The 27,174-nt window shown below is 35.6% G+C and overlaps 1 protein-coding gene across 5 annotated transcripts; it reads right to left on the minus strand.

Moving 5' to 3' along the window:
• Positions 1–4,106: 4,106 nt before the first annotated feature.
• LOC123557683 (heat shock 70 kDa protein 12A-like) lies at positions 4,107–23,449 on the minus strand. Of its 5 annotated transcripts, XM_045349306.2 has the most exons (8): positions 23,221–23,449; positions 20,526–20,740; positions 13,419–13,865; positions 12,316–12,437; positions 11,209–11,308; positions 10,751–10,922; positions 7,676–7,810; positions 4,107–6,438 (listed from the first exon to the last, which is right to left on the minus strand). In XM_045349306.2, the coding sequence occupies exons 3-8, from the start codon at positions 13,761–13,763 to the stop codon at positions 5,444–5,446; spliced, it is 1,869 nt and encodes a 622-aa protein (XP_045205241.1). In that variant the 5' UTR covers positions 13,764–13,865; positions 20,526–20,740; positions 23,221–23,449; the 3' UTR covers positions 4,107–5,443. The 5 variants fall into 5 exon arrangements, with proteins under 5 accessions (XP_045205241.1, XP_045205242.1, XP_045205243.1 ...); XM_045349307.2 differs by lacking the exon at positions 23,221–23,449 and having other exon boundaries at positions 20,526–22,596; XM_045349308.2 differs by lacking the exons at positions 20,526–20,740; positions 23,221–23,449 and adding an exon at positions 14,595–14,618.
• Positions 23,450–27,174: the final 3,725 nt, after the last annotated feature.

The raw sequence follows: 27,174 nt of genomic DNA on the forward strand, positions 1-27,174 counted from the left end.
GAGCCGGGCCAGGCCAGGCCATAGATTTCAATTTCGTAAAAGGTGAAAGTGATTTTTATAGCATCTTTAAAATCTGACTTTGGAATAAGTTTGGATATTTCAGACATTATATAAATACATTTTGAACTCCCACTCAGTAAAATTATACACCTGGGAATAAGCCTGTAGCTAACATAACTATTATGTCTAATTTAAAGGTGATGCCTGATTAATTGTTATGACTATTATCAGAGGATCTCCACCTCAATTGACTCTTGACTGGTGGCTTGGTTTTCCCCCAGTTGAATAAGCTAACTAAGTTTATTATTTTATCTATTGACGATTATTTAGTATTGTCCGAAATTATTGAACTAGCGCTCAAGAATATTCCATATGCTTCCGTAAAAAAATCGGTGCCCAAACATATATAAAAATATAAATATTGAAAACCAAATAAAATATAAACATTTCTTTACTGCCAGGTTGTACATGCAGATAAAGTTGTGCTGACAAAACGTTCAGCTACCAATCTCGGAACTGTAAGTTCGAAATCGTGACCTGTTTGACCATTTTCTTATCATTTTTTTTTTAATTTCCTCTGTAAACTTAGAATGGAGGAAAATTGTCACTTATCGTGATTTATTGTTCATTTATTGAAAGAAATACACAAGTATTTGACATTCTTCTACATACCAGTTATTACCATAAAATGTTGTAAGAATAAAACCAGTATCAATAAAATGACAATATATTGATTTAATGAAAACAATCTGAATTGAAATCGAACCCATGGTAACATGTGTGAAAGTCGCAGAACTTATCACTACGCCACTGTGTCATTGGTAAACTTTGCATGTTATTTTGGTCAATTTAGATATTTTCAGGTTACAAATATGGTGTAAAATAAAGAGCACCTGTCAATACTAACGGACAACAACTTTCAATTTCTAAAATAATGCTACCTCCGTTCTAGAATCTGGGATAGTATGGTGCGGGGAAGCGATATATAAATTTTGTAGTTTAGGTTATACATATACTGAATATTTTTGTAAGATTGTTTTTATATTGATCTAAGTATGTGGAAAAAAATCTTACAAAGTTTTGTGAAACAGGCTCAAGAGCATCTTTTAGCATTAAATATATCACTTAGAAATAAAATAAACACAATGCACCATTATTTTTTTGTGCAAGACAAATATCAATAATCTAAAATGCCAACACCCTGACAATGAGTTAGAGGTCCTACAATGAATATTATTTTTATTATTCTTCCATAAATTGAACATCAGTTTAACTAAACCAAACACATTAAAAGTTCAACTGAACAGTTAAAAGGTCAGCTAAGGATAGTAGGGACACAACCTGTAATTACAATTCCCAAAGAGATGCACGCAAATATTCAGTTATATTGCAGCAGGTAAACTTATCAATGAAATTAGCCATTAGTTTTAAAACCAAGTGTTAAAGTTGACTTTAAATAATTTGATTACAGAAAAAATGGGTAGTTATTATTTAGTTACACCATTTTCTTCAGTGCAAATCTGTATTTCAAATAAGATGAATGACGGCTAATTAATGATTCTCCAGAGGACTGGTTGACATGCAGCAAGTAAACAATGCAGGTTAATACTGCCTGCTATTGTAATTGTATATTTAGATTTTATGCCATTCATTTCTCTATGTATAATAAAATCTGGCCTGGCCTGGCCTGGCCTGGCCCGGCCCAGTCGAAAATAGAGCTCATCGGGCCAGGCCAGGCCAGGCCAGGCCAGAGATTAGAACATGCCATTTCAAATAGCTTATCATTTTTATTAGTCCTTATCACAGCAGCACTTGCTAATTTGTGTGTATTGTTCTGCATCCCAGACTTAAATACTTTATTATTTCTACATTTATTGCTAGGTTATCTCAATTAATGGACCAGCCAGTAATGACAGAATTTTAGTTAAATGAATGTTTGATTTTGAGTTTCATTGTTAAATTTACATAAACAAGATTAAAAATCAGGAATGCTAGTCTTGACTCAATTTTTCATAGGATTGATACTGATATGGATGCACAATATGGATAATAATAGTTTTTAACCATCAAAACATGCAAGCTAGTTCAAATTCTTCAACTGACCATTGTTTACATTTGCCTGTGAATCATTTAAAGTGAGCTATTTTTAGCTAACAGACAGCCTAGAGTAGCGTTGTTATTTGATAGGCTCCTCCTACAAAACTTACTGCCAGGGTAGTAAAAGTTGGGGCTTTAAGGAGATAAAACATTAGGTCCACATATTAAACATATTTGACGTTAAAAGATAGTTAAACTTGCCTTGAAGAGACCATAGCACAGTTTGCTCGGGGTACCAAAATGACTGTCTGTGACAAAACGAAACTACAAAAAAATATAACTTGTAGCTTTATATGGTAGTGGACATTTAATTGCAATTGGCATTGTGTGTGATTATATATTCTTATATGATATTTCGACATTCTCGTGCTCAAAATGTAGCACGTGCAATCACACAGTTTTCTATACAAGAAGAGAAAACTGAAATTACATTTTGGAGAATAATTCTTTAATTAGTTGAAACTGTTGATTGTTATTAGCGGTCCGCTACCCTAAATGTATTGAAATTATATTTGATTGTCAATAAAGAAAAAATTACCGTATTTATTCAAATATTGTCAAATAGAAAGAGTATTTTAAGTTGACTTTAAATAATTGATCACAGAAAAAAATGGGTAGTTATCATTTAGTTACACCATTTTCTTCAGTGCAAATCTGTATTTCAAGTAAGATGAATGATGGCTAATTAATGATTCTCCAGGGGACTGGTTTCTCATTTTGTTTGACATGCAGCAAGTAAACAATGCAGGTTAATACTGCCTGCTCTTGTAATTGTATATTTAGATTTCATGTCATTCATTTCTCTATGTACAATAAAATCTGGCCTGGCCTGGCCTGGCCCGACCCAGTCGAAAATTGGGCTCATCGGGCCAGGCCAAGCCAGGCCGGGCCGGGCCAGGCCAGGCCAGGCCAGAGATTAGAACATGCCGTTCTGGCGTGTATGTTTCAGTGGCATCATGTAGGTGACGTGCACTATTTTTAGAAACTGCATATACAAACTTTGAATGAAGTATTTACTTCTGATTTCTGACCTTAGATGTTATTGGAAATAACATTTTTACAGCAGTAACTAATTAATACTTTAATTAAAATTTGCTGAATATCGGAAAATTCCGTTTTATGCAACGCTTTCCATTCGTGGGGAGGTTTTAATAATAGCATATGGCCAGCCGAATGACATATCGAGCTAAAATGTAGTGCTGTTAAATGCGAAGAGTTTGCGTGGTTACAATCGAAATAATAAATATGTTCCAATAATTTATGATTTAATAATCGCATCCGAACGACTGCCCATATTTTATTAACTGATAAAATATAGGCACATATTTATTATTTCTTAATTCAACCACTGCTCGTAAAATGCTTGTGGTATTTCGTGACATCATCCAAATCTTTGATTCCATTGTATCGAACCTATATCACCATAGGCGTAGGAGCAAGTTGGCCTGGGCCACTCCCTAACGTTTTACTCCAAAAACAGATTTTTTAAAGAAATCACAGTAGATAAAGTGGAAAAAGCCAACAGCATTTAGATGTACTGATAAGGATTTGGTGTGGTGTGTAATGTCAATAATGGGAAGAATGGGATATTTTGGTTGTCAAACACATTTCAGGGAAAATATGGGTAGGTTTAGCCGACCATGAGTGTAGTTGCACGTTTCATTATTCCTCAAGAACAAAATTTCCTATTATTTGGCCCTGTTGCAATAATTTCCATGTTTCAAAAGAGTATACTTAATAAGAAATTATGATCTGCTCCTAAATGGCCTTATACCCAACACAAGGGTATATTTTGTGTTTTATGGACACCGCCTTTATTTACATGCATGATTTTTGTACAATGATCAAAACTGCTTTGTTGGCATCCGAAGTTATCTCACCAAGACACAGGCACTTATCAGAAACCCAGGAAGCACCTGCAGTGCCCGCTCAACATTTCTCTCATATCATATACATCTGATATATATCTGTACCTGTAAAATAAAGTTAAAGTGGAAAAAGAACACAACAACATTTATTTATTTATTTATAACAAGAGGACCATGATGGTCCTGAATCGCTCACCTTTTCCCACATGACCCAGTTTTGAGTATGACGTCGTTTTTTCTTTTATTTGACATAGTGACCTAGTTTTGAACTTGACCTAGGTATTATCAAGATAAAAGTTCTGACCAATTTTCATGAAGATCCATTGAAAAATATGGTCTCTAGAGAGGTAACAAGGTTTTTCTATTATTTGACCTATTGACCTAGTTTTCGAAGGTACGTGACCCAGTTTCAAACTTGACCTAGATATCATCAAGATGAACATTCAGACCAACTTTCATACAGATCCCATGAAAAGTATGGCCTCTAGAGCGGTCACAAGGGTTTCTTTTATTATTTGACCTACTGACCTAGTTTTTTAGCTCATGTGACCCAGTTTCAAATTTGACTTAGATATCATCAAGGTGAACATTTTGACCAATTTTCATGAAGATCCATTCACAAGTATGGCCTCTAGAGAGGTCACAAGGTTTTTCTATTTTTAGACCTACTGACCTAGTTTTTGACCGCACGTGACCCAGTTTCGAACTTGACCTAGATATCATCAAGATGAACACTCAGACCAACTTTCATACAGATCCCATGAAAAATATTGCCTTTAGAGAGGTCAAAAGGTTTTTCTATTATTTGACCTACTGACCTAGTTTTTGACGGCACGTGACCCAGTTTCAAACTTGACCTAGATATCATCAAGGTGAACGTTCTGACCAATTTTCATGAAGATCTTGTGAAATTTATGGCCTCTAAAGAGGTCAAAAGGTTTTTCTTTTATATGACCTACTGACTTAGTTTTTGATGGCCCGTGACCCAGTTTCAAACTTGACCTAGATATCATCAAGGTGAACGTTCTGACCAATTTTCATGAAGATCTTGTGAAATATATGGCTTCTAGAGAGGTCACAAGGTTTTTCTATTTTTACACCTACTGACCTAGTTTTTGATGGCACGTGACCCAGTTTCGATCTTGACCTAGATATCATCAAGGTGAACATTCAAACCAATTTTCATAAAGATCCCATGAAAAATGTGACCTCTAGAGTGGTCACAAGCAAACGTTTACGGACGCACGCAAGGACGCACTGACGACGGACGACGGACACCGCGCGATCACAAAAGCTCACCTTGTCACTTTGTGACAGGTGAGCTAAAAATGTGCGTATCACAAACGTATTCCATTTACTCTTAAAAGGAATTACAAATAGTTTATCAGGACGAACATGTATTGCATGTTGAATAACATGTATAAATATAGTATGTACTTGATATATTGTTTGTCTGTCTTTTTGACATTTTTTAGGTTTTAAGCAGAATCGCTTGCATTCTCATTAGTGAGCAAAAAGTCAAAGTTGGCTTTGGTAAGTTTATTTGTCTTTTCTTCCCTAGCTTCGACTGTGACTTCTGTCCCTCCAAAAATCATCTGAACCCAAACTCCACGTTCTTTCCCACCAGAAAGGTCAGGAACCTCAACTTCAAGTTGACCTACGTGTTCGCTGCCTACATCAGTAACGTATTGTGGGTCTTCTTCAGTCGACGTGTAAATGTCGAAAACTAACGATATTTGGTCTGCTTCTAGTGGTGTATAGCGTTGTTTCGATTGCGCCTCGCCTACAATGAGTTCCTGACCCTTTTTAACGTGGACAGCAAACACATCTTTGCATTTAATTTTTCCTCCAATCTTCACCTTCTTGTTCGATGGATGGACGCCATCTTGGAAATCCCTATACACGCGAATACCATAGGAACATTTGGCAATACGTGAAACAATTGTCACTGGATTGTGTCCAAAAATGACAGCACCTCTCAAAACTGCTAATCCCGCTTCTTCCGGGATAATCAACCTTTTGTCTGGGAAATTTTTCCTTATGGCTTCTTGTAAGATAGGAGACTCGGAAAACCCGCCGACTAAAAGAATGGTGTTTGTTCCAGCGCTTGACTTTTGCTTGAAGATTTCTTTGACATGTTTTACCGTATTGTCGCAAGATTCGTTGAACCATGACCTAAATATTCCCGCCTCAACTCTCATTTTGTCTCCGGCCCAGGTAACTTTGTCAGCATACTCTTTCTTTGTTTTAATGTAATCCTTCAGTACTTTTCCCGTAGATTCTCTGAAAATCTCAGCAAGTCTAACGGGAACTTTTATTGTCTCTTTTGATCGCTCATCGCCAGCCCCTTTGGCCTTTATGCCTCTTTTCTTAGTCTCGAACTCCCTGAAAAGGTCAACCCAATCTTCCTTTGCTTCCTGCATAAATTTGTCGAAAACCGTCTTTTCGTCTTTCTTGTTCTTCTGTTCTATGTCTGAAATACATGTTATTACATTAATTTCATTTATAAGTTATTCAGGAAATATACTGAAAAATGAAGATTTTTCCTGTATAATGACTTTGTTTTACACTACCGCTCTTTTGCTCTTATGGATGTGCAAACTGAAACCCGTATAAATATTTCATATATCTGATATAATAATACAGATTTTAGATTTCTAATAGACGCATTATACAGTACTCACTAAAACATGGCAAAAACACTGGGAATGTATTTTCTCGTTAGACGACAAAATTAAACGAGGGAAATCTGATTAGTTTTTCTTTCAAAGTCATTGATCGCTCTGGTTTTTTATTGCCTCTAAATAAAGAGCAAGTAGAATCCCCAAAACGCACGGAAATATTATCTTAAAGTCATTTCTCAGCAAAACGTCGGTCTGCAAAGTCGAAATTAAATGCTACTCGTGGACTTGCAAGAAGTCCAAATGCACACAAAATAGCATTCAGTTCTTATATGAGCCGCGCCATGAGAAAACCAACATAGTGGGTTTGCGAACAGCATGGATCCAGACCACCCTGTGCATCCGCGCAGTCTGGTCAGGATCCATGCTGTTCGCTTTCAAAGCCTAAAGTAATTAGAGAAACTGTTAGCGAACAGCATGGATCCTGACCAGACTGCGCGGATGTGCAGGCTGGTCTGGATCCATGCTGGTCGCAAATCCACTATGTTGGCTTTCCCATGGCGCGGCTCATATATGCTTGCTACAAGAATACGTATGTGTTTGCATTCAAAGAGTTTCAGAGAATCAAAATAAGTGTCAAAATATCTATCTTTACAATATTTGAATAGAACAGCCAAAATGACCCACAGACGTTACAATGTAATCCGCCTTCTGATAAAAATATAATTCCTGATATTTATTTGAAATATCTTCAAACTTAGTAAAAAAGTGATATGGTCGTGTAAATTCAATTTCACTCTTTACCGTGCAGAAAAAAAGTAGTTTAGCTACAATTAAATGTTCTTTTTGATTTCCTTCTTATCCAGTTTTGAAAGATTTTTTTCGAACGACGCCATTCAGTAATTCCATGCTATTTTTTGAATGACGTCAAATCGTTCTGATATCATAGCACAAATGTTTTATAAAAAAGAGCCGCTTTTACTTTCAGTGCAAAACACATACATGTAGTTGATACAAACATTTATGTGACGACAGGCAACCAGTCTTTTAATTTGTAAGTTCATACAAAATCATACGTGGTTAACATACCAAGTATCCCCCGTAGAAATTTCTCAAAAGCCCTATCGACACAAGTTCCACCCCAGGCCCCTCCACTAGCGTAGTTCAGTTCCTTCAGTTTTTCGTCATCTACAACCTCATGTATAGTTATATCAACAGTTCCACCTACAATCAGAGATATTATTTTCCAGTCAAAAAAGCATTGAGTTTTAGAGGTTGAAATTTCCATAGATTTTCTGATATGAAGACATATCACAAATTACATATTTGAAAATATGAAGAAATACTACATATAATTTAACATGTTAACATAAATTTAACAAGTTTATCATGTGTATTTACAGTACTATTCATTAGGTTGAAAATAGTGCACGCTGTATACAAGTATGGCTGAGCACCTATAAAGGTGTACTACAACTAAAATATGTATGTAACTGTGACTGCATGGTATTCATACCGTATATTTTCGCCTATAAGACGCAGTATTACGAGTCACAATTCCAGTTCAAAGAGTGGAGATCATCTTATAAGAGTGTACTATAAGGAAATTAAAATAATAAGAAACCCCAGTTTACATGTCCGATGTTGGTGTGCGTCTTATAAGCGAAAAACTACGGTAGACAATCAATTACATTTAAGCAACATTTTATAACAGTTTCACTCTTCGTATTTCTATTAGAGATTTATTTAAGGAACAAATAGAGATAGAGTTAGATCCCTATCAGAGATGTATTATACTGTATATTCATTGTTTTTACTATATTATTTAATTATCCCCATAACGAAAACGCTGAGTATTTCTTTCGATTTCAATGTGATTTCTAGTTCAACATTTATATTTGATAGATAATGGGATATTTCAACAAGCTTAATCAAAAAGGAAGTTTAAAACTGTGTGTGGCTTCCGAATTCACTTATTTTCACCAAGGTTGGCAAAGGGAAGTAATAATAATTCTGCAAAATTGAATTTATAATGAATTTCGACTAAATATGTAACTGTTAATGTAACTCTTTAACAAATATAATACAATAGTTCTTATATTATTCCCTAGGCTAAGTATGTTTATCAAATTAATACCTAAATTTTAGCTGGGCAACCAGGATAAGAAAATCAAATATTTGAAATACCTCCAGCGAAAATCTAACTTGCATTAAGCACACATATATAGCTTATACGAGGAGTGTTCGATATGAATTGCTTACTGTCCTCTAGCTCGATATCCAGGTGGGGCACGATAAAAACCAATACCTACCTGTATAGGGTTATTCAATACCTACACAACGGTGTATAAATGTACATGTTAGACTAAGTGTAAGACATAAAATTTGCCATTTGAATACACGCAATCATTGACCACTGTAGTAAAAATGGTTGGTAGAAGCGTCGACAAGAAAGATGAAATATGGGCTTACATCAAAGCTCGCTCAAAACTTGGTTGTTCTTTGAAGCAGCTGATGACTGAACTTTCTACTGCTTATGGACCTTCTTGTGTGTCTTATGACACAGTTCGGCGGTGGAAAAAAGAAATTTGAGTCTGGTGTAGAGTCCCTCAAAAATGCACCGAAATCAGGTAGGTCAAAATCTGCACCTCGTAAAGAAATCGTTTCCAAAATAAAGGAAATCATTGAAGGAGATGCCAGATTTACAGTTCGTGATATTGCACGAAAGGTAGGCATATCACTATCAACGGTTCACCTTATTTTGAAGAAGCATTTGAAAGTCAGAAAGATTTCTGCTAGATGGGTGCCACATCTGTTGACTGATGAGCAAAAGAGGCAACGGGTTAAAGTGGCCAAAAAGCTGCTTCAAATGTTTCCAAAATATGACAAAAAGCAGTTTGCCAATGTCGTCACAGGTGATGAAACCTGGGTCCATTATTTTGAGCCCGTCAGAAAGGTTAGCAATATGATCTGGGCCACTAAACACAGCAAACGCCCAATAATTGCTAAACGTTCTTTGAGTGCAAAGAAGGTTTTGTATGCAATCTTCTTCTCTGGTGAAGGAGTCGCAATAAAAGAGCCGGTGAAAAAGGGCAAAAGCATCACCGGAAAGTACTACAAAGACGTAGTACTGAAGAAACTGAAAAAGTATTATCAGAAACGACGCCCTGCCACTGGTTTTAAACATGTCCGTCTTCTACATGACAATGCCCCCGCTCATACCTCCGCAATAGTTACGGCGTTTTTGAAGAAAGAAAAAGTAACTGTTTTGCCTCAGCCCCCGTATTCCCCAGACCTTGCCCCATGTGATTTCTTTTTGTTTGCGAAATTGAAATCATTCCTTGCTGGGCGGAAATACCAGTCCCGACAGGCACTTGGATCTGCCATTCATCAGTACCTTATTACTGTACCCAAATCAGCGTACCGTGACGCCTTCAAGAAGTGGATACATCGGCTGAAAATTTGCATTTCTAGCCACGGGGAGTACTTCGAGGGCATGAAATGAGCCCTTTTGGGCTAACTTGAAATTTGAAGTCTCCAGATAGAAATAAGCAATTCATTTCGAACATCCCTCGTAAATAAATCCTAAAGTTTTAACCAAATCCAATACTTGACCAAACAATGATTAACCACTTTTGAACATGAATGCAGCTCTAAATACACAATCAATTTATGCCAACATGACATGGTAGAAATCAGCTTACATAGTTTAAACAATATGAAGCTACAAGCGACACAACACACGACAATGTAATATGACGCTGGACACATGGTACGATGTACAAAACGAAGTCGCAAAACTGATGTTGCGCGTGGTGTAGCATTGTCATGCGTTGTGTCACACTGTCGTGCGTCGTATCGCATTGTCAAGCGTCGTGTCGGATTGTCGTGTTGTAAATTCATTTAGATTGACAACATGACAATGCGACACGACGCTGGACATACGATACATGTACGATACGGCGATAATACGACACGAAAACGCGACAATAATGGTGTGTGTTATATCGCATTATTATTCGACGTGTTGCAATGTCGTGCGTCGTGTCGTGTGTCGTGCGTCTATCTAAAACACGATGGACGAAACATAGGACCAACATGATTAGATATTCATATTGCTCAATGTACATGTATATACAAAATGTACCTTATCATGTTTATTACCTCCAACATCCACTACCATGTATCTTGTTCCCTTCGCAAAAGGCGAAATTTGCTGAGACTTTGTCCCGCACTCCTGACCGGTAGACAACTTGTCAACTGGAAGGTGCATGCAGAACAATGACGCAGCTTCCGGTTCAAGGGCGATAATCAGGCTCTCTTTCTTGATTCCGGCCTAAGAGTTTTGACAAATATTTAGGAAATGTAGAATTTCATTTGTTATAGTTTACCTTCAAATTACATGAACATAGTTTTTAAACAAATTTAAGAACATTTATTATTAATATTATGAAATTCTCCCTATTAAATCTTACTGGATTATAATTACACATGCATATTGATATGTACCGCGTGAACTCAGAATAATCTGGTTTCATTAACAAAATGCCTTTTAAAACACATATTTCAGTTTATACAAAAAACACGTGATATCATCACTTCGAAACAGATAAGAAAACAACCTTTTCGGCAGCCTCTCTCATGAACTGCTTTGATCCATCACTCCAGATGGCAGGTACGGTCAATACCCATTTTATGTCGCCTGGTAAGATCCCTGTCATACTAGAAGAAATATAAAGTGGTGAAATAAAACAGACACGTGTAGGAAATTGATAGAGAAGCTAAAGAAATAATGCAGCCACGTGTAGGAAACCGAAACGGGAAGTTAACGAAATAATGCAGTCAGGTGTAGGAAATTGAAAAGGGAAGTTGAAAAAATAATGCAACGACGTGTAAGAACCTGAAAAGGGAAGTTAAAGAAATAATGCAACCACGTGTAGGAAACTGAAAAGGAAAGTTAAAGAAATAATGCAGCCACGTGTAGGAAACTGAAAAGGAAAGTTAAAGAAATAATGCAGCCACGTGTAGGAAACTGAAAAGGGAAGTTAAAGAAATAATGCAACCACGTGTAGGAAACTGAAAAGGGAAGTTACAGAAATAATGCAGCCACGTGTAGGAAATTGAAAAGGAAAGTTAAAGATACAATATGCTAATCTTTCACTAAAATATTCTATCATAAGATATTAATTCAAATCTTGAAAATCATTACCAAACATTAAGGTAGCGGACTAGTAGTGACAATCGACAATTTCCGTACGGTTACGTATAATCGTATGCTATTTACGAAAATGTATACACTTTGCAAAGTACAAAATGTACCCACTTTTAAAATATGATATACAGTTTAATTCACGTACCTTGTTTAGAAAATACTAATACTATACAACAGTTTTATAGTTTGATATTTAATCACTAGAATTACTTGATAGATCAAAACAGACTCCTACTTCAAGCTAACAGAATCGCACGTGTAGGATTTTTCACAGCTCCAAAGCAATCGACACTAATGCGAAAGTCTGTAACTTTATATAGAAAACAGCAGAGTAATAATCTATACATGGACTACTTTATTTCATGCCTTATTCAAATCCTATCAAATTTTGCCTGAGAAAACATTTTCACTTTTTCATTTTGGGTACATTTTGGAACATTTTTGGTTCGGGTTCGTTTTGTCTATTTCTTTTTAGAGAACATTTTTAACTATTCCATATAATTGCATTTACACATACCGCTTGCCTAGTGTATCCATCAGGTGATCTTTAAGATATTTGATGGAAATACTAAAGACGAGTAAGGCGGCCATCTGTCGTCCTTTGTCGTCTGGTATCATTACATCCCTCGTCAACTGACCCTGTGAAATAGTATACACTTATAAACCGGCATGCAATTCAATAAGTGTTTTATTACATCACATCAGAAATGAATTTTCAAAGTGTTTTTTTTTCCAAAGTTTTGATTTTAGCTAACAAAATTTGTTTCGTATTAAAGACCGCTCAATAGCACACACTATGGACCGGAGTTTTATATAAAGAGTCATGAAAAAGTTAAGTGGCATACGCTTCATTAAGAATACTTTAACAACAATTAAACGCATAGGAAACTGAGACTGGCATTGTTTTATGGTTTTTATTTTGTTTGGTTAGAATTGTTGTTCATTTGCAAGCATTACATAATTTCTGGAATTTTTTTGTTGAGCAAAACAACGGACTGTTACATATTCTTGAATCTAAAGCCCCGTTCACATGAACCCGTTTACACACAAAGAGTATATCTTTGCATACCTGCAAATGTGCTTATAGATGCAAATAAAATGTATAGTAATTCGAACGCACACATTTACATACACCACATCCAAGTTTGCACTTTATGAAGAGCAAATTAACTAAAGTAAGTTTAGAGTATTTTCCGCCATGCTGAATCCAGCTGAAGAAGAATTAAGTTATATTTATGACAAAATTGTATTCTTTGGCACATGCGTTCTATTATTTTATAAATAGTGACTGACAGGTCTGGTTTTGAACCTTTGAAAAGCACATTTGTAAGTAAGTAAAAGCAACAGTGTACGCTAAGGTAAAATATTTTTACAAGAGAAAAGTATACATGTATGTATAATCAACCCGCTGACTTAGACGAATGGATCTACTTCTACCGGCGAAGGTCATGCGACGACACCCATTATTTAATGCTAGGTGCCCTCACACTACCCCGGATATTTTCGGCACGTGCTGGTATCTGGACAGAAACAGCAAACTTCCTCATTTCAGTTCGGCCCTATCAAAGCTCGAACCTGCACTGAGCAATTGATTCAGTCATGCAAATCTTAGATACTCACCGATACTTTATGCAGTAGCATTTTGAACCTCCGGAAGTAGTAATATTTCTTATGTTCTTCGTCTGCTGCAATTTCCGAATATTTCTCTTCTGCTTCGTATCCAAAGGCAACGAACTTTTTATTATTATCAAGAAGAAGAATTGTTGGAGTTTTCAGTGACATCAGCCCGGCAGATCCGGCCACCCAGCTCGTGTTTGCCGACACTTTTGTCGGCTCACCTTCATAGTCATGGCTGAATGAAAATGCATAACCAGAAAACGTGGTACCAAAATCTACGGCTGCCACAACAACCTTCCCGCTTTTACTCTTTCTTTCTGTCTTTGCTGTTCCTGTTTTTGTTGCCATATTTATTCCTTCAGTGTTTATAACAACAACCCTCCGGTCTCCTCACATCAAAACTGGACAGTGACGTATTCCTAAAGTTTACAGCACTTTGAAACCCGATGTCTGCAAAGAACAATTCGAATAAATGAGATATCGTTTGTGTTTCGTACAAACTAGTTTGACTGTGTATCCAAGGCGAAAACGAAAGTACAGAAATATTTTTTTACACTAAAGTATATACATACCTTTACCATATAACAATTAAACGGCTAGATAATTTATTTTTGTCATTGATACGAGCTGTTCAAGTCCATCGATAATGAAATATCGCATTGTTCTTTTATAATTTTACTTCCGGGTATGTGACCTTACCGCCAAGTTATTTTTAACTGTTAAAAAGTCACATTGACAAGTCACATGATCCGTTCCTACAATATGTTAAAATATAAGTTTCTTTTAATAATGGTAGATAAATTAAAATCAATATTTCAGTAATGTCGGCTTAAACATATCTACTATTGTACTGACAGGACGATATCGTTATATCAGTTTGTTATCATTTTACACATGTTTCATAAAAGCGAACTTACCTGAAATCAAAACGAAAGTTGTGGTATTAATTACATATTCTGAAAATTTCAAATGTAACTTTAACTTCACGTTAAACACTCCTAATAAGTGTGTATTTTGTATTTTAATCCTTCAAAGAACACAGACATCCCGACAATAATTACAATTTCATTTCAACGAAAATGTCACTTCGTTTTACTTCCTCAATTAGGTAAGGTGGTTTAATAAGTAATATCTATAAGATAACGCAATTAGAACAGTGATAACAAAATTAAAACGCACACACAAATAGGTATTTAAAGCCGTCTGCCTGTCAAATATTCAGTTATACAGAAATGTTACTCTTCCACACCAGCAACTTCTTTACATAGTTATAATGATAGATATAGTAGACGCAACTTGACCCCGATGGTTGACCTTTGTATTATAATACATAATGAGGCACAACCTGTTATTGAAAAGGTGTGTACGCTTGATCTTTTGCATTCATAAATTCAAATTTGACGAAGATTTATCGTGATATAGATTTACTGCAGTGGTGTAAAACAAAACATGAGCTGCACGAGAAAATGGAAATATAGATTTGTGTAAATATAAATTAGTGAATTGGAAAGTTTTAACTGATCAAATCTAAGTATATATACTTTGATATTGCATTGTATACAAATTAATTCCATACTCTGAACAATATACGGCTTCCCTAAGCACCCCTTATTTGCTACAATGAAATAATCTATATGAATAATCAGCCTAAGGTCAACCATCGCACTCAAGTTGCGACTACTGTAATTTTGGAACTATAATTTTGGAACTAAAGTATAACGTAAGTAAAAAAGAACATCCTATTATTGCGGACGATGCGTATTCCAGTAAAACATGATGTAAAGCAACTTCAAAATGTGATAAACATTTTAAATGATTTTGTAATGAGTAATTATAAAATCGCTATTACCAGGGGCGGATACAGCATTTTGTGTTAGGGGCGTAAAATATTTGTAGTAGAGCTAGTAGGGGGTCCGGGGGCATGGAACCCCGGAAAATTTTGAAAACAATGACCATCTGGTGCAATCTGGGCGTTCTGAGGTACTTTATTTGGTATTGAAAATGGACAGATTTTGTGATAAAATCAACCCAAATAACACTCTAAGTATAACCCATATTTTACGACTTGTCAGACTTATTCTTGCGTAAGTATTTCAGAATTTCTTAGCCCTATTTCAGAGGATATTTATTGAGAGGGGTTACCATGGGAAATTGTGCAAACTTGTCGGATTTTTATTAACTATGCGAGCGTAAAGAGCGAGAAAAAGTGCATATTTTATATGTAAATTTTTTCACCCAGAACAAAAGACAAATTACCTATGCGAGCGTAGCGAGAGAGAAAAAATGCCTATTTTTTTTTTCACCCAGAACAAAAAGACAAATTACCTATGCGAGCGTAGCGACTGAAAAAAAAATGCATATTTTATATTCTTCACCCAGAACAAAAGACAAATTATCTATGCGAGCATAGCGAGCGAGAAAAATGCATTTTTATACTTTTCATCCGGAACAAGAGGCAAAATACGTATGCGAGCGTAGCGAGCGAGAAAAAAAATATTTTGCACTTTTTTCACCCAGAACAAAAGACAAATTACATATGCTCCGGCGATTGTATCCGCTAGTAATTACAATGCAAATCTCTTTAATTAAAATTTTAAATAAGAAGCAATTTGACCCTAATTACAGTTCCTTAATTGAGCACAGTATCATACTTCTCTAAGCAACACAATGGTAAAAACTTCTAAGGGGACTTCAACACCAAAAATTAACCGTCTCGGTAGCCTAGTGGTGGAGTGTCTGTTTGAGTGCGGGAGGTTATGGGTTCGATCCCTTGCCATATCGTATCGAAGATGTGAAAGACGATTCTGTAGCTTCTTCGTTTGGCGCTCAGCATTAAGGGGATAGTCCAAGGACTGGTCAGCCTAGTGTCAGTATAATGTGACTGGGTGGGGTATCATGTCACGTGTCTACGGTGTGATATCACAGTAAGGCAGCACTATAAAGTTGGGCATTCTGCTCACTGCTACAAGTAGACGCTGCCATTTATATGACTGAAAAAATTAAATTATTTGAAAAGATACTAAACCTGAACACAACCACACTGAAGGTTTAGGAGTATATCACCAAAACACAGAAATATTTTATAAACGAACAACATCGTTACCAATATTTTATCTGACCAGTACATGTTCTGCCGTACTGTTCCGTACTTAAGATATTCTGAAAAAGTTGTCCCCCTTTGAAAATGAATGCCATTTGTAAAGAAATAAAAATAAACAATTACTGAAAACTGTGTTCCACCTATTTATGTGAATTTTCAACACTCGCACGCTATTGCAAATGCATCAAAACGAACATGTGTACCAGTTCCTTGAAAATGGTGAGTTTTTAAAGGTGTTTGACTGTCCGAATGGGGGCCCATTTAGGCAGTCCTTTTCCGGAATTCAGTGTTTATATCAGTATACTGACACTTGTTTTGTAGAGTAATATTCACGCTATCATTACAAAAACAACAAAACAAGTATCAGTATACTGATATAAAGATTGAATTCCGGAAAAAGACTGCCTAAAGGGGTCCCACTTCTGGACAGTCAAGCGCCTTTAAAAACTCACCATTTTAAAAGAACTCTTACACATGTTTGTTTTGATGCATTTGCAATAGCGTGCGAGTGTTGAAATTTCACATAAATAGGTGGAACACAGTTTTCAGCAATTGTTACTTTTATTTCTTTACAAATGGCATTCATTTTCAAAGGGGGACAACTTTTTTAGAGTCTTTTAAGTACGGGACAGTATGGCAGAACATCTACTGGTCAGGTAAAATATTGGTAATGATGTTGTTCGTTTATCAAAAATTTCTGTGTTTTGGTGATATACTCCTAAACCTGAACACTGAAATTTATGGTTGTGGATTACTGTAGGTTAAAGTTACATAATGTGAACAAGCCTTAGAAAAAAAGAGCTATTAGATGTTACGCGATATAGATACACTTTCAAAACTGATACAGATCGAGGTCAATATCTTCTTGCATGTCGGACAGGATTTTCCCGTGCTTTTCCGGTGCTAGAAAAACTCATCTTACGGTGTCACCGCGGTATTGAAGTACTTCCGGGTCGTTGTATCCTAGGAAGTAGTTCTTTGAACTTTTGAAGTTCCCAATTTAACGCTGTCCCTACTTTGACACGTTAAAGTCCAAATGTATTTATTTTATCAATGGACCGTATATAACAGGGAATGGCAGCAGCCATTAGCAAGATGCAAAATCATCAGCCATTTTAAAAGAAAACAAGAATAAATTTATTAATGACTGATAATATCATCATTTCGTTGGCCGATGAGTTAGCGTCCGACCATATACGTCTGTCATACCCACTTCAACTAAATTATCAGTATAAATGAAAACTACAACACAGTTTAGTGGGAAAAGGCCGCGACTTTATTTAAAGATATCTCATGGCAATTGGCAAGGTGAGATAATGTTTAAAATGCACATACTATACAAACAGCTAAAGATGTATATTGAAAATACCCTAATATTATTTGCCCCAGCGACACTTCAAAGGCACAAACAAAATACATTAAATAAATAAGATAAAATTTGTATCAATCGAAAGAACAATTATCCCCAGCGATGGCTTCAAAGGGAGAAAACCGTTAGCAATAAACATTATCAAAGAACCGATTTGAATCATTATTTTCCGTCTTTTATTATTAATCACCTTGCCTAATGCCATACCTGAAATGCTCTTATGTGTGTTGAAGGGCCACTAAATTTTTTTTATTTTATATACGTTTATATACATTATAAATAAATAAAACTGCTTAGTAAAATAATAATTGCCCCAAGGTTAATAACAAGCGTTACTTATATCATATCAAAGTAGAAATTTGTTTAAGGTTTAGCAGTAAATTAGAAAAACATAGATTTTTTTTAGTGAACGAACAACATCCCTATAAACAACCCATCTGTCAAATACATTTTTTTTCTGTCCCGTAGAATTGGATACTTAAATATTCTAAAAGATTTGTCCCCCTACAAAAAATAATGCCATTTGTACATAAATAATATCAAACAATAGTCAAAAACGATATTTAACCTAGTTGTGTAAATATTAAGCACTCGTACATTGTTGCAAATGCACCAAACGAAGACATGTAACATTTTTTTAAACAATGATGAGGTTTTAAAGGCGCTGAACTGACCAAAGTGTGGCCCCTTCACGCAGGCCCTTTTTGAAATTCAAAATATTTATAAATATGAGTAAATGGACAATGGATTTGTAGAATGAAAAATGTTTTATATGCTACATTTACTTTTCGTGTAAAACAATTATTACTTTCTATGATTTGATGATGTTTAAAAGTTCTTCTCCAAAACATGGACCTAATTCATCCGAACAAAATGGTCGAATTCCACCCGTGTATAAATGTAAACGTCTGTTTTAAAGTGACACCCCTCATTTTTTTTAAGGTAACTTGACAGGGAAAACCAAGATGGCGTCACGAAATTAGGGTTGGTCACATTATTTACTCTCATAGACGATATGCTGCTACAGAGGTCTAAAGATGCATTTTAATCATTTAACACACACATAAACACTTGTAAAAATGCATTTAATTTATAAAAATATAAAATCAAATGTTCTGAAACTCACCATGAAATCTAGTCAATTTTTGTGCGCATTTTGCGGAAAAGTTATGTATTCAAACTGAAAATAATTTATATCCTCATATCTTTGAATATGTCCTTCAGGTGCTCCACCTATGAACAAAAGAACTTATCCACTGAGTTTTATGCTATTTGCTCTGGAATTTCATCAGTAAATTATAAATTTCTATATTTTACACCCTAAAAAGTTGAAACCTGCCTGCAGTATGAGGGTCGTTAAAAAAATTCAAAGTACATGTAAGTTTACTTTGTCCTTATTTCTGAGACTTTACATCCTCACATACTAAGAGCTTTGAGTGATGTGTTCATTTCTTAGTAATTCTACATTGTTTGTATTTAAATTTTATAAAACTTTTACAATCTTTTCAATCTGTGTCCTAGTTCAAATGTTTTTGCTACTGTTTGAATAACCCTCAATGTCAAAACTTTACTGACTTGCATGGAAATCTCATGGAAAGCGTGGACCTTAGGCCATACTAAATTAATGTATGTTTAATGTAATTGATAAAGTACATTTTCTTGATTTTCTGTTGCCTCCAAAAAAATATAGAGCCAGTTTAGATAAGGATTTCTTCGTTTGAACATGAAAGGGTCATAAAACATAATGTAATATACCCAAAATCAGCTATGTTTGGGTTCATTTTCCATTCACAGGTCTGGGTGTGTTTTACAATAAACATATTTTTGGAATTGCATAGCCCCTTGTTACTGAATTTATTTGCAACAAAATATTGAAATTTATAATTTACTGATGAAATTCCAGAGCAAATAGCATAAAACTCAGAGGACAAGTTCTTTTGTTCATAGGTGGAGCACCTGAAGGACATATTCAAACATATGATGATATAAATTATTTTCAGTTGGGATACATAACTTTTCCGCAAAATGCGCACAAAAATTGACTAGTTTTCATGGTGAGTTTCAGAACATTTGATTTTATAATTTTATAAATTAAATGTATTTTTACAATTGTTTATGTGTGTGTTAAATGATTAAAATGCATCTTTAGACCTCTGTAGCAGCATATTGTCTATAGGGGTAAATAATGTGACCAACCCTAATTTCGTGACGCCATCTTGGTTGTTCATGTCAAGTTACCTTAAACACGAGAATGTACTTTCATTATTTGATAATGTAAATGTGCAGCATTTGTGGAACATTTGTTAAGCATGTTAAACATACTGAGAGAAAAAACATAACGATAGTAGAGCAATTTAAATGTGATGTAGAAAAAGGGGTATAAATTATTTAATATTCTATAAGCGTAAAGTAGATTTTAAACATACGTTTATGTTTCTCATAAATATTTTCCAATTTTACAAAATTAAAGCATTTTGGTATCCTCATGGAGGCAAGCCTCTTTAATGTGATTAGAAAAATAGTCATGATAATGTTTCATTTATCAGCTAAATAAATAAAATGTATGTATCAGGGGCGATCCGACCTAGACAGTTATTACCATTTGTTTATTTGTATATAAACATGTATATAAGATACTTGCCTTTTCTAAAATAGAGATGTTTCACTGCAATAAATGGCTGCAGATACGAATCATCCTGTTAAATGAATGCTCATCTAGATTTTGATGGGACGTCAATCAACACCAGAGGTGTACAACCCATAAAGACAATCACTGGAAACATGACGACAGTAAGAACATTGTGAACCGTTGTGCCAATCGATGGAACTGTGACGGCAATTATTTAGCCAATGCCGCTGAAAAATATGAATGAAACAGCAGCACAGCGGATGTAAGATTACGGTAATGATCTTATATGTGATACTCCTTGGAAAACAAAACTCCGATGAGAAAAGGACCTGTAAGGTGGCTGGAAGATACAATCTGGCTGTCAGACATACGTACCATGGAAGTGTAGTCACCCATATCATTTCTGATACCATATAACAACGACAATTTGTTTTACAATTTTAACTTTTAATGTTGATTTGGAGGTATTTTCCTTAAATTAGCACGAACAATAATGAAAGAGCTGAACATTAAAACTATCTATGACAATGCACTTGAATGGACAGGTCAAGACAACATACTATGCCCGAATCATGCAAAAATACCAATTAAACATGAATCCAAACTGTCATGCCCTTATGTGCGGACCTCAAATTAGCTATATACAAAATTTTCTTGTACGAATTTTGCTATTTTTAACTTTTTAACTAAAACCTACTTGTTCAAATGACAAAAGGATACAGCACTCTTACTGCGCATATAGTTATATCCCAATCACAGACCTGCACTGACAAAACAGACGGATACTCTTCAAGGGGGTCCTCTTTGGCGGGACCCTGGTTGTTAGAGGTTTAGCAAAGACATTTTTTTTTACTTTGCAACTCTCGACGTTGGGGGCTTACTTTACCTTGAAGTATATAAGTGCAGGCCTGTCAAAGGAAGCCGTTGGAGACGACACTAGCCGACATTTTTTATTGTCAAGGCTACCTGAAACAGTTAAGGGGTTTTACTTTATTTTACCCCTTAAACCAATATAAAGCATGTACTTGTGCCCCCACAACAAAAGTACATAGCTGCACAGATTAAGAAGACGTGGCTGCAGGCAAGTTTTCTTCCAAACCAGGAATATAAACTAGCTATATTTATTTAGGGGCCCAGACTGTCCGAAATAAACGTTAAACATTGGGTATAAGGGCATTTTATACAACATTTTACAATTTAGGGGCCCAGCCAAAAATCTATGGCCAAGGGCTACTGGGCCCCGCTTATTTATACCCCTGCTAACGCACGCTTACAAGCTTATAATCAGCCTATATATTTATCATTACATACTGTCGTACTGGGCAGCAGTATATATAATTCTTTTTTTTTCTTTTTATTATAAGCTAATAGCACATATGGAAAAACAATTCCGCAACCGAGCAATCATGCTGACATTTCAGTCATTACACCGAAAGGTACAATAAAAGGTACAATAGCTCAATGGTTTAGCCCACAGCGCCGCTTTGAAAACTTATGAAGAACGAAAAACAACTCACAGCGCCCCATTAATAATTTGCCCATATTTTTTTTTCTTATTAACTGAGCTAGCCGGGTGCTTGTACTTGTAAAAATAAAATAAAACGGGCTAAAGAATGGAAAATAATCAATAAATATTTGAATGTTTACACTTGCTTTCACAATATAAAAATATTACTTGTGGTTCAAATTAAACATGCAAGCAGCATTTTCAACAGCCCTGGCAGACCAGACATTATGTGCACGCTCAATCTAATTGACCTGTTGACTACAATATGATCGCATTTTCAATCATTCTTACAATATTACTTAGATTCTTTTTATCACTGAATTGAATTTAATGAACTTATTTAAAGAATACAACTCGCCCGTTTCACCATTCATTTGTGTCTAAGAGCTGCCATCAATGAAGATGCACCTTGACCTTAAGGTTCATGTAAAGCGTCTGAGACCACCCCTTAGGTAAATTTTCATTTTGGAAATTATACCGGACAGACTCATAATATTCATAACATACATATACGGAGTTGTTCAGAAGAAGTAGACAATACTTTCGATAGAGGTCACCTTGTTTGGTAATATGTATTTTGTAATACAAAACATGTACTTCGGCTGTCCACATTCTATTTTGTACAAAGTATCAAACTTCTTTTTCAAACATTTTTTCTCTAAGTTTGTTTTTATTGCGTGTCTTACATACTTATCTAGGTACTCCGGGAAATGAAAAATAGTTTACTTTCATATTTGTTGAAGTACTGCAGTTTTTTGTCAATTTGACAGCTCTACTTTCACTTTCATTTTGCAATTTTTGCATTTTTTTTAAATGAACATGGTTTGTAACACTTTGTACTCCCGGAGTACCTGATCAAATATGTTAGACACACAATGATTATAAAAGTAATGACAAAATACTTTTGAAAAAGCTTGATATCTTCTACAAAATAGAACATGAACAGTCAAAGCGCATGTGATATAAGACAAAATGTGTTGTTCAAAATGGAATAACCTGTCTTGAAAGTTTCTTCTACTGATTATGAACATTTTGGTGTATTCTTTATGATAAACCAAGGCTTATGTGGCACAGAAAACCTAAAACAAAAATTCACCCGAGGGGTTGTTTCAAAAGATTTTATATGAACCTTAACCATTCCAAAAAGCCACGCTAGTTGCTTGGTCCACACCCTTATTCTGAAGATCTTTATAGGCCTACCAATCATATTCCTTGAGGTTGTGGATAACTTCTCACGGCGGAATAAACTTGCATTCCCTGAATCTTGTAGTAAACAACTTCTACATGTATTAAATGAATACCATGCAATCATAGCTTATATGCAAGATAAATTCAGTGAAATTCTATGTTGTTCCATTGCTGACGACGACAGAAATGGCCATACAAGCGTGGCAAATCCAAAAACGAAGTTCACGCTTTTTTCATTACAAATTGCGTTCAAAATACAAAGGGAAACAACTAGCGCACGACTAAATACTAAAAGACTGTTCTCGTCGCGACCTCCTTACTGGAACAGGGGTCCATGAAAAATAAACAGGTTTATTATGCACAAAGGGCAACATAAAACCCATTATTGATACTGTGTACAATTTTTGTCATTTCTGATGTCTTTAACAGTTGTTTTATGTGTGTTTTTCAGGACTACATTTCTGTGCGGAAGGATTGAAAAACTACACCAGACTGGCGGCCATGACAGATGTCAATGGGAAATTTAAACATGGACTAGATACTTTGATGTGTAGCAAAAACGTTCATCGTTGATGGTGGTGTTTTTCTGTGATATATTGACTGGGATAGTATTACTCTTCAGAAATACAGAGCTGTCAATGCTGCAATTTTGTTGTGAAATTCACAATCCATGTCCAAAAGTGCTTGTTTTACTATACAGCAAAGAAGGAGAAATTGTACTGGGCCGACACCTTACACCCAGGGGATGACTCTCGTGCTATAATTTATGAATGAATGCGTAAGTTCATACGCTTCTATAACAAAATAGTGCCTTGAAGAAAAAAAAATCGTTTTTCTTTATATCTTCTACAATTGAAGAATAAGGCATGCAAGTAAAAGAAACAATCAAAATAACGAGGCTCCTGCCGAGTTACCGCCTAAACAGTTACCCGAGTGCCGGATATTCCCATCTTTACCCGCAACCAGTGAAAGATTCTTATATTAGATACTCTATTTAAGGGGAAACCGAAATGTAAATAATAAAAATGCCGAACATTAATTTTATGATGTCTCCTCCTTAAATAGCAAAGAATAGCTTCTTTAGAAACACGAGGCAATTTCATCTGCTTAAATCTAATGAATTATTAGTTGGAATAGAAAGAGAATATAATATTATTTAACGAAGTTCAGTCTTAAATAAAGAATACAAAAGGCTTCTAATCGAATTATATTAGCAGTTACTGTTCCTAGTGTACACAACTGTACATTGTGATAACAGTTCCGGTAGCGCAGTTACAGTGTTGAGGTTGTGGACAATCGAACAAATTCAAGCATTACATTCATTCTTTCTTTTTCTTTCTTTTCGCTTTTTAGTCTTATTTCTTTTCTTCTTAAAACCATATGTTTGTGCCTATGTATGTAGCTATGACTGTATATATAATTTCATTCTGTTCCGTGACTGAAATATTATTTATAGGCTAGTCATATGGAGCGGGCCGTTCTCTGATGTTGGTATAACTTTTGGCCAAATCCTTTTGTAACTGTTACTACATTATTCTATTTGTAATTATATGCTTTGTTACACCCTCACCCCCCCCCCCCCCCCCCCATCCCACAAACAACAAAAAAGAAAAACAAACAAAAAAAACAAACACGTCTCCAATCTTGCTGTAGATGCTCCCGTTCCCGAAGCTTCCTTTTTTCCTTGTGTAAACAGCCGTTAAGGTGTCGTCCGGTACAATTTCTCCTTCTTTGCTGTATAGCAAAACAAGGCACTTTTAATTTAAGAATATTTTATTGCAAATGTTACACAAGATACATTCATACACATACAGACAGACATAACAACACAAGCAATAGGATATTGACGGAAGTATTGAAATACTTATCGAGTCAACCTCCAAAAAGATAATATTTACAATACTATGGATGGCTGTTAAACTAATGTGTAACACATTCTTAGTTATTCATGAAAAGGGAAAAAAAAAGCAAAATGAAAAACCAAAAAAAAAAGGAAAAACAACAAAATGCTCAGAAATGGAAGGTAAAGATGAAATAAAAGTATAAGTACATCGCCTTTTTAGTATTTAGAATATTTTAGCAAAATTAGGTAACCATAATGGTTAAAGTATGAAATAGTACATAGAAGAACTATATTCTCTAGAATGAAAAGGGAAGGAAGAAAATATGTAGAGAAAATGTTCAGCTGCCCCAAACCACTCCTAGCTTTATGTACTTAACAGTCTTGTTGTCTGGAGATAATGACAGTGTGAAACAGTATAGGGGTCAGATCACAAGTCAAGCGAACCTATGGCTTCCAAGGATAAATTGTTGGACAGCTGTGAAGATTTGTCTGTTGTCAGTATCAGACAGAGAAATATCACCATAAAGTAAGGTGTTAACAGTGATAGACTGGGTGAAATTACCAACAGAAATTAACATTACATGCCGAGGAAGGTAATACAGTCTACATTCAAGCAAAACATGTGAGCTGGTCTCGGGTTGTCCGCAATGACAAAGCTGAGAGTTAACAATATTACGTAAGAACAAATGATAATTAAGACCACTGCATTTCATACGAAGTCTAGCATGAAGAATTTGTGCTTTTCTACTTCCACAGTAATAATAAGAGGGAGTTTGACGCTGGTCGGCCTTAAGACGCCTCTTTAACACACTAAGCGACGGTGCATTTTTGATGTCATCCGAAAGATCGTTCCATTCGCGCACCGTCAAAGGAAGAAAGGAATTGAAGCATTGTGAAGTGCGAGAAGCCACCGAGCGGAGATCACCGGAATTGCGAAGGCTGTAGTTGGAAACTGAATTAACGACTGGCGGGACGAGACTGATCAGATACGAAGGAGAAGTGCCTCTGCACATTTGAAAAAACATGATAATTCTGTGATCGCGCCTTCTATCTTCAAGCGTCCTCCAATTCACCTCTAGTCTTAAGTCATGCAGTGATACTAGCTTGGTGGCTCCAGTTACGATTCTGGCACACTCATTTTCAATTTTGTCAAGTTGTTCCTTTTCATATGCTGTGCAGTTGTTCCAGATTACATCTGCATATTCCAAAATCGGTCGTATAAAGGAAAGGTATATCGTTTCAAGAGATCTTCGATCTAAGACAATTTTCAGCTTGCGCATAACATTAACCCTTTTCCAAGCCTTGCTTGTTATGTAGTTGATATGATGATGCCATTTACAATCGTTTGACAGAGTGACACCAAGATGTTGATGATAGGAAACCTCAGGAATCTGGAGTCCTGCCATAAAGAGGGGTAGATGTAAATGTTGATTTGCTTTGCGAGAAAACAGTAAAGATTCAGATTTTGCAGGGTTGAACTGTACTAACCATGTATCGGCCCATCTGGATATTTTCTGGATGTCCGTCTATAGTAACTGAGTTGCCTGTTCAGGTTGGTCAACAATAATATAAAAGCTAGTATCATCAGCAAACAAGCTGATTTCACTGCCAATGTCAACTACAATGTCATTAATAAAAATCAAGAACAGAAGAGGCCCAAGAATAGATCCTTGGGGGACACCAGCACCGATACCTTTCCAAGTAGAAGAGGTTCCAGGAAAGATAACCCGTTGGCGTCTATTGAAAAGATAGTTAGAAAACCATTTAAGTAAAGATCCAGTAATACCTGCATTTTGTAGTTTTACAAGAAGACCTTTGTGCCAAACCTTGCCAAAAGCTTTGCTGATGTCAAAAAAGACAGCCCTTACCTCAAGCCCTTCATCTAGAGCTTTGCAAAATGTATTGTAGAGAAGGTTCAACTGACTGACAGTGGAGTGGCCAGGTAAGAAACCAGACTGCACCGGGGTTAGAAAATTTGTGTCATGAAGGTGATTGTAAATATGTTTAAATAAAACTTTTTCAAATGCTTTTTCTACACAGCTGAGAAGGGATATAGGCCGATAGTTGTTTAAGAGAGAGGAGTCGCCTTTCTTAAAAACAGCACACACGTTTGCATCTTTCCA

The sequence above is a fragment of the Mercenaria mercenaria genome, chromosome 5, assembly GCF_021730395.1.
Source record: "Mercenaria mercenaria strain notata chromosome 5, MADL_Memer_1, whole genome shotgun sequence".
Taxonomy (NCBI): Eukaryota; Metazoa; Mollusca; class Bivalvia; order Venerida; family Veneridae; genus Mercenaria; species Mercenaria mercenaria.

What these genes read in the sequence shown, in the direction of transcription:
- LOC123557683 (XM_045349306.2), bottom strand. Translation starts at nt 13,763, where the DNA reads ATGGCAACAAAAACAGGAACAGCAAAGACAGAAAGAAAGAGTAAAAGC. An exon ending in TGCTACTGCATAAAGTATCG is followed by an intron (nt 12,438 to 13,418) that starts GTGAGTATCTAA and finishes ACTATTTCACAG; the next exon opens with GGTCAGTTGACGAGGGATGT. An exon ending in CATGGTAGTGGATGTTGGAG is followed by an intron (nt 7,811 to 10,750) that starts GTAATAAACATG and finishes CTCTGATTGTAG; the next exon opens with GTGGAACTGTTGATATAACT.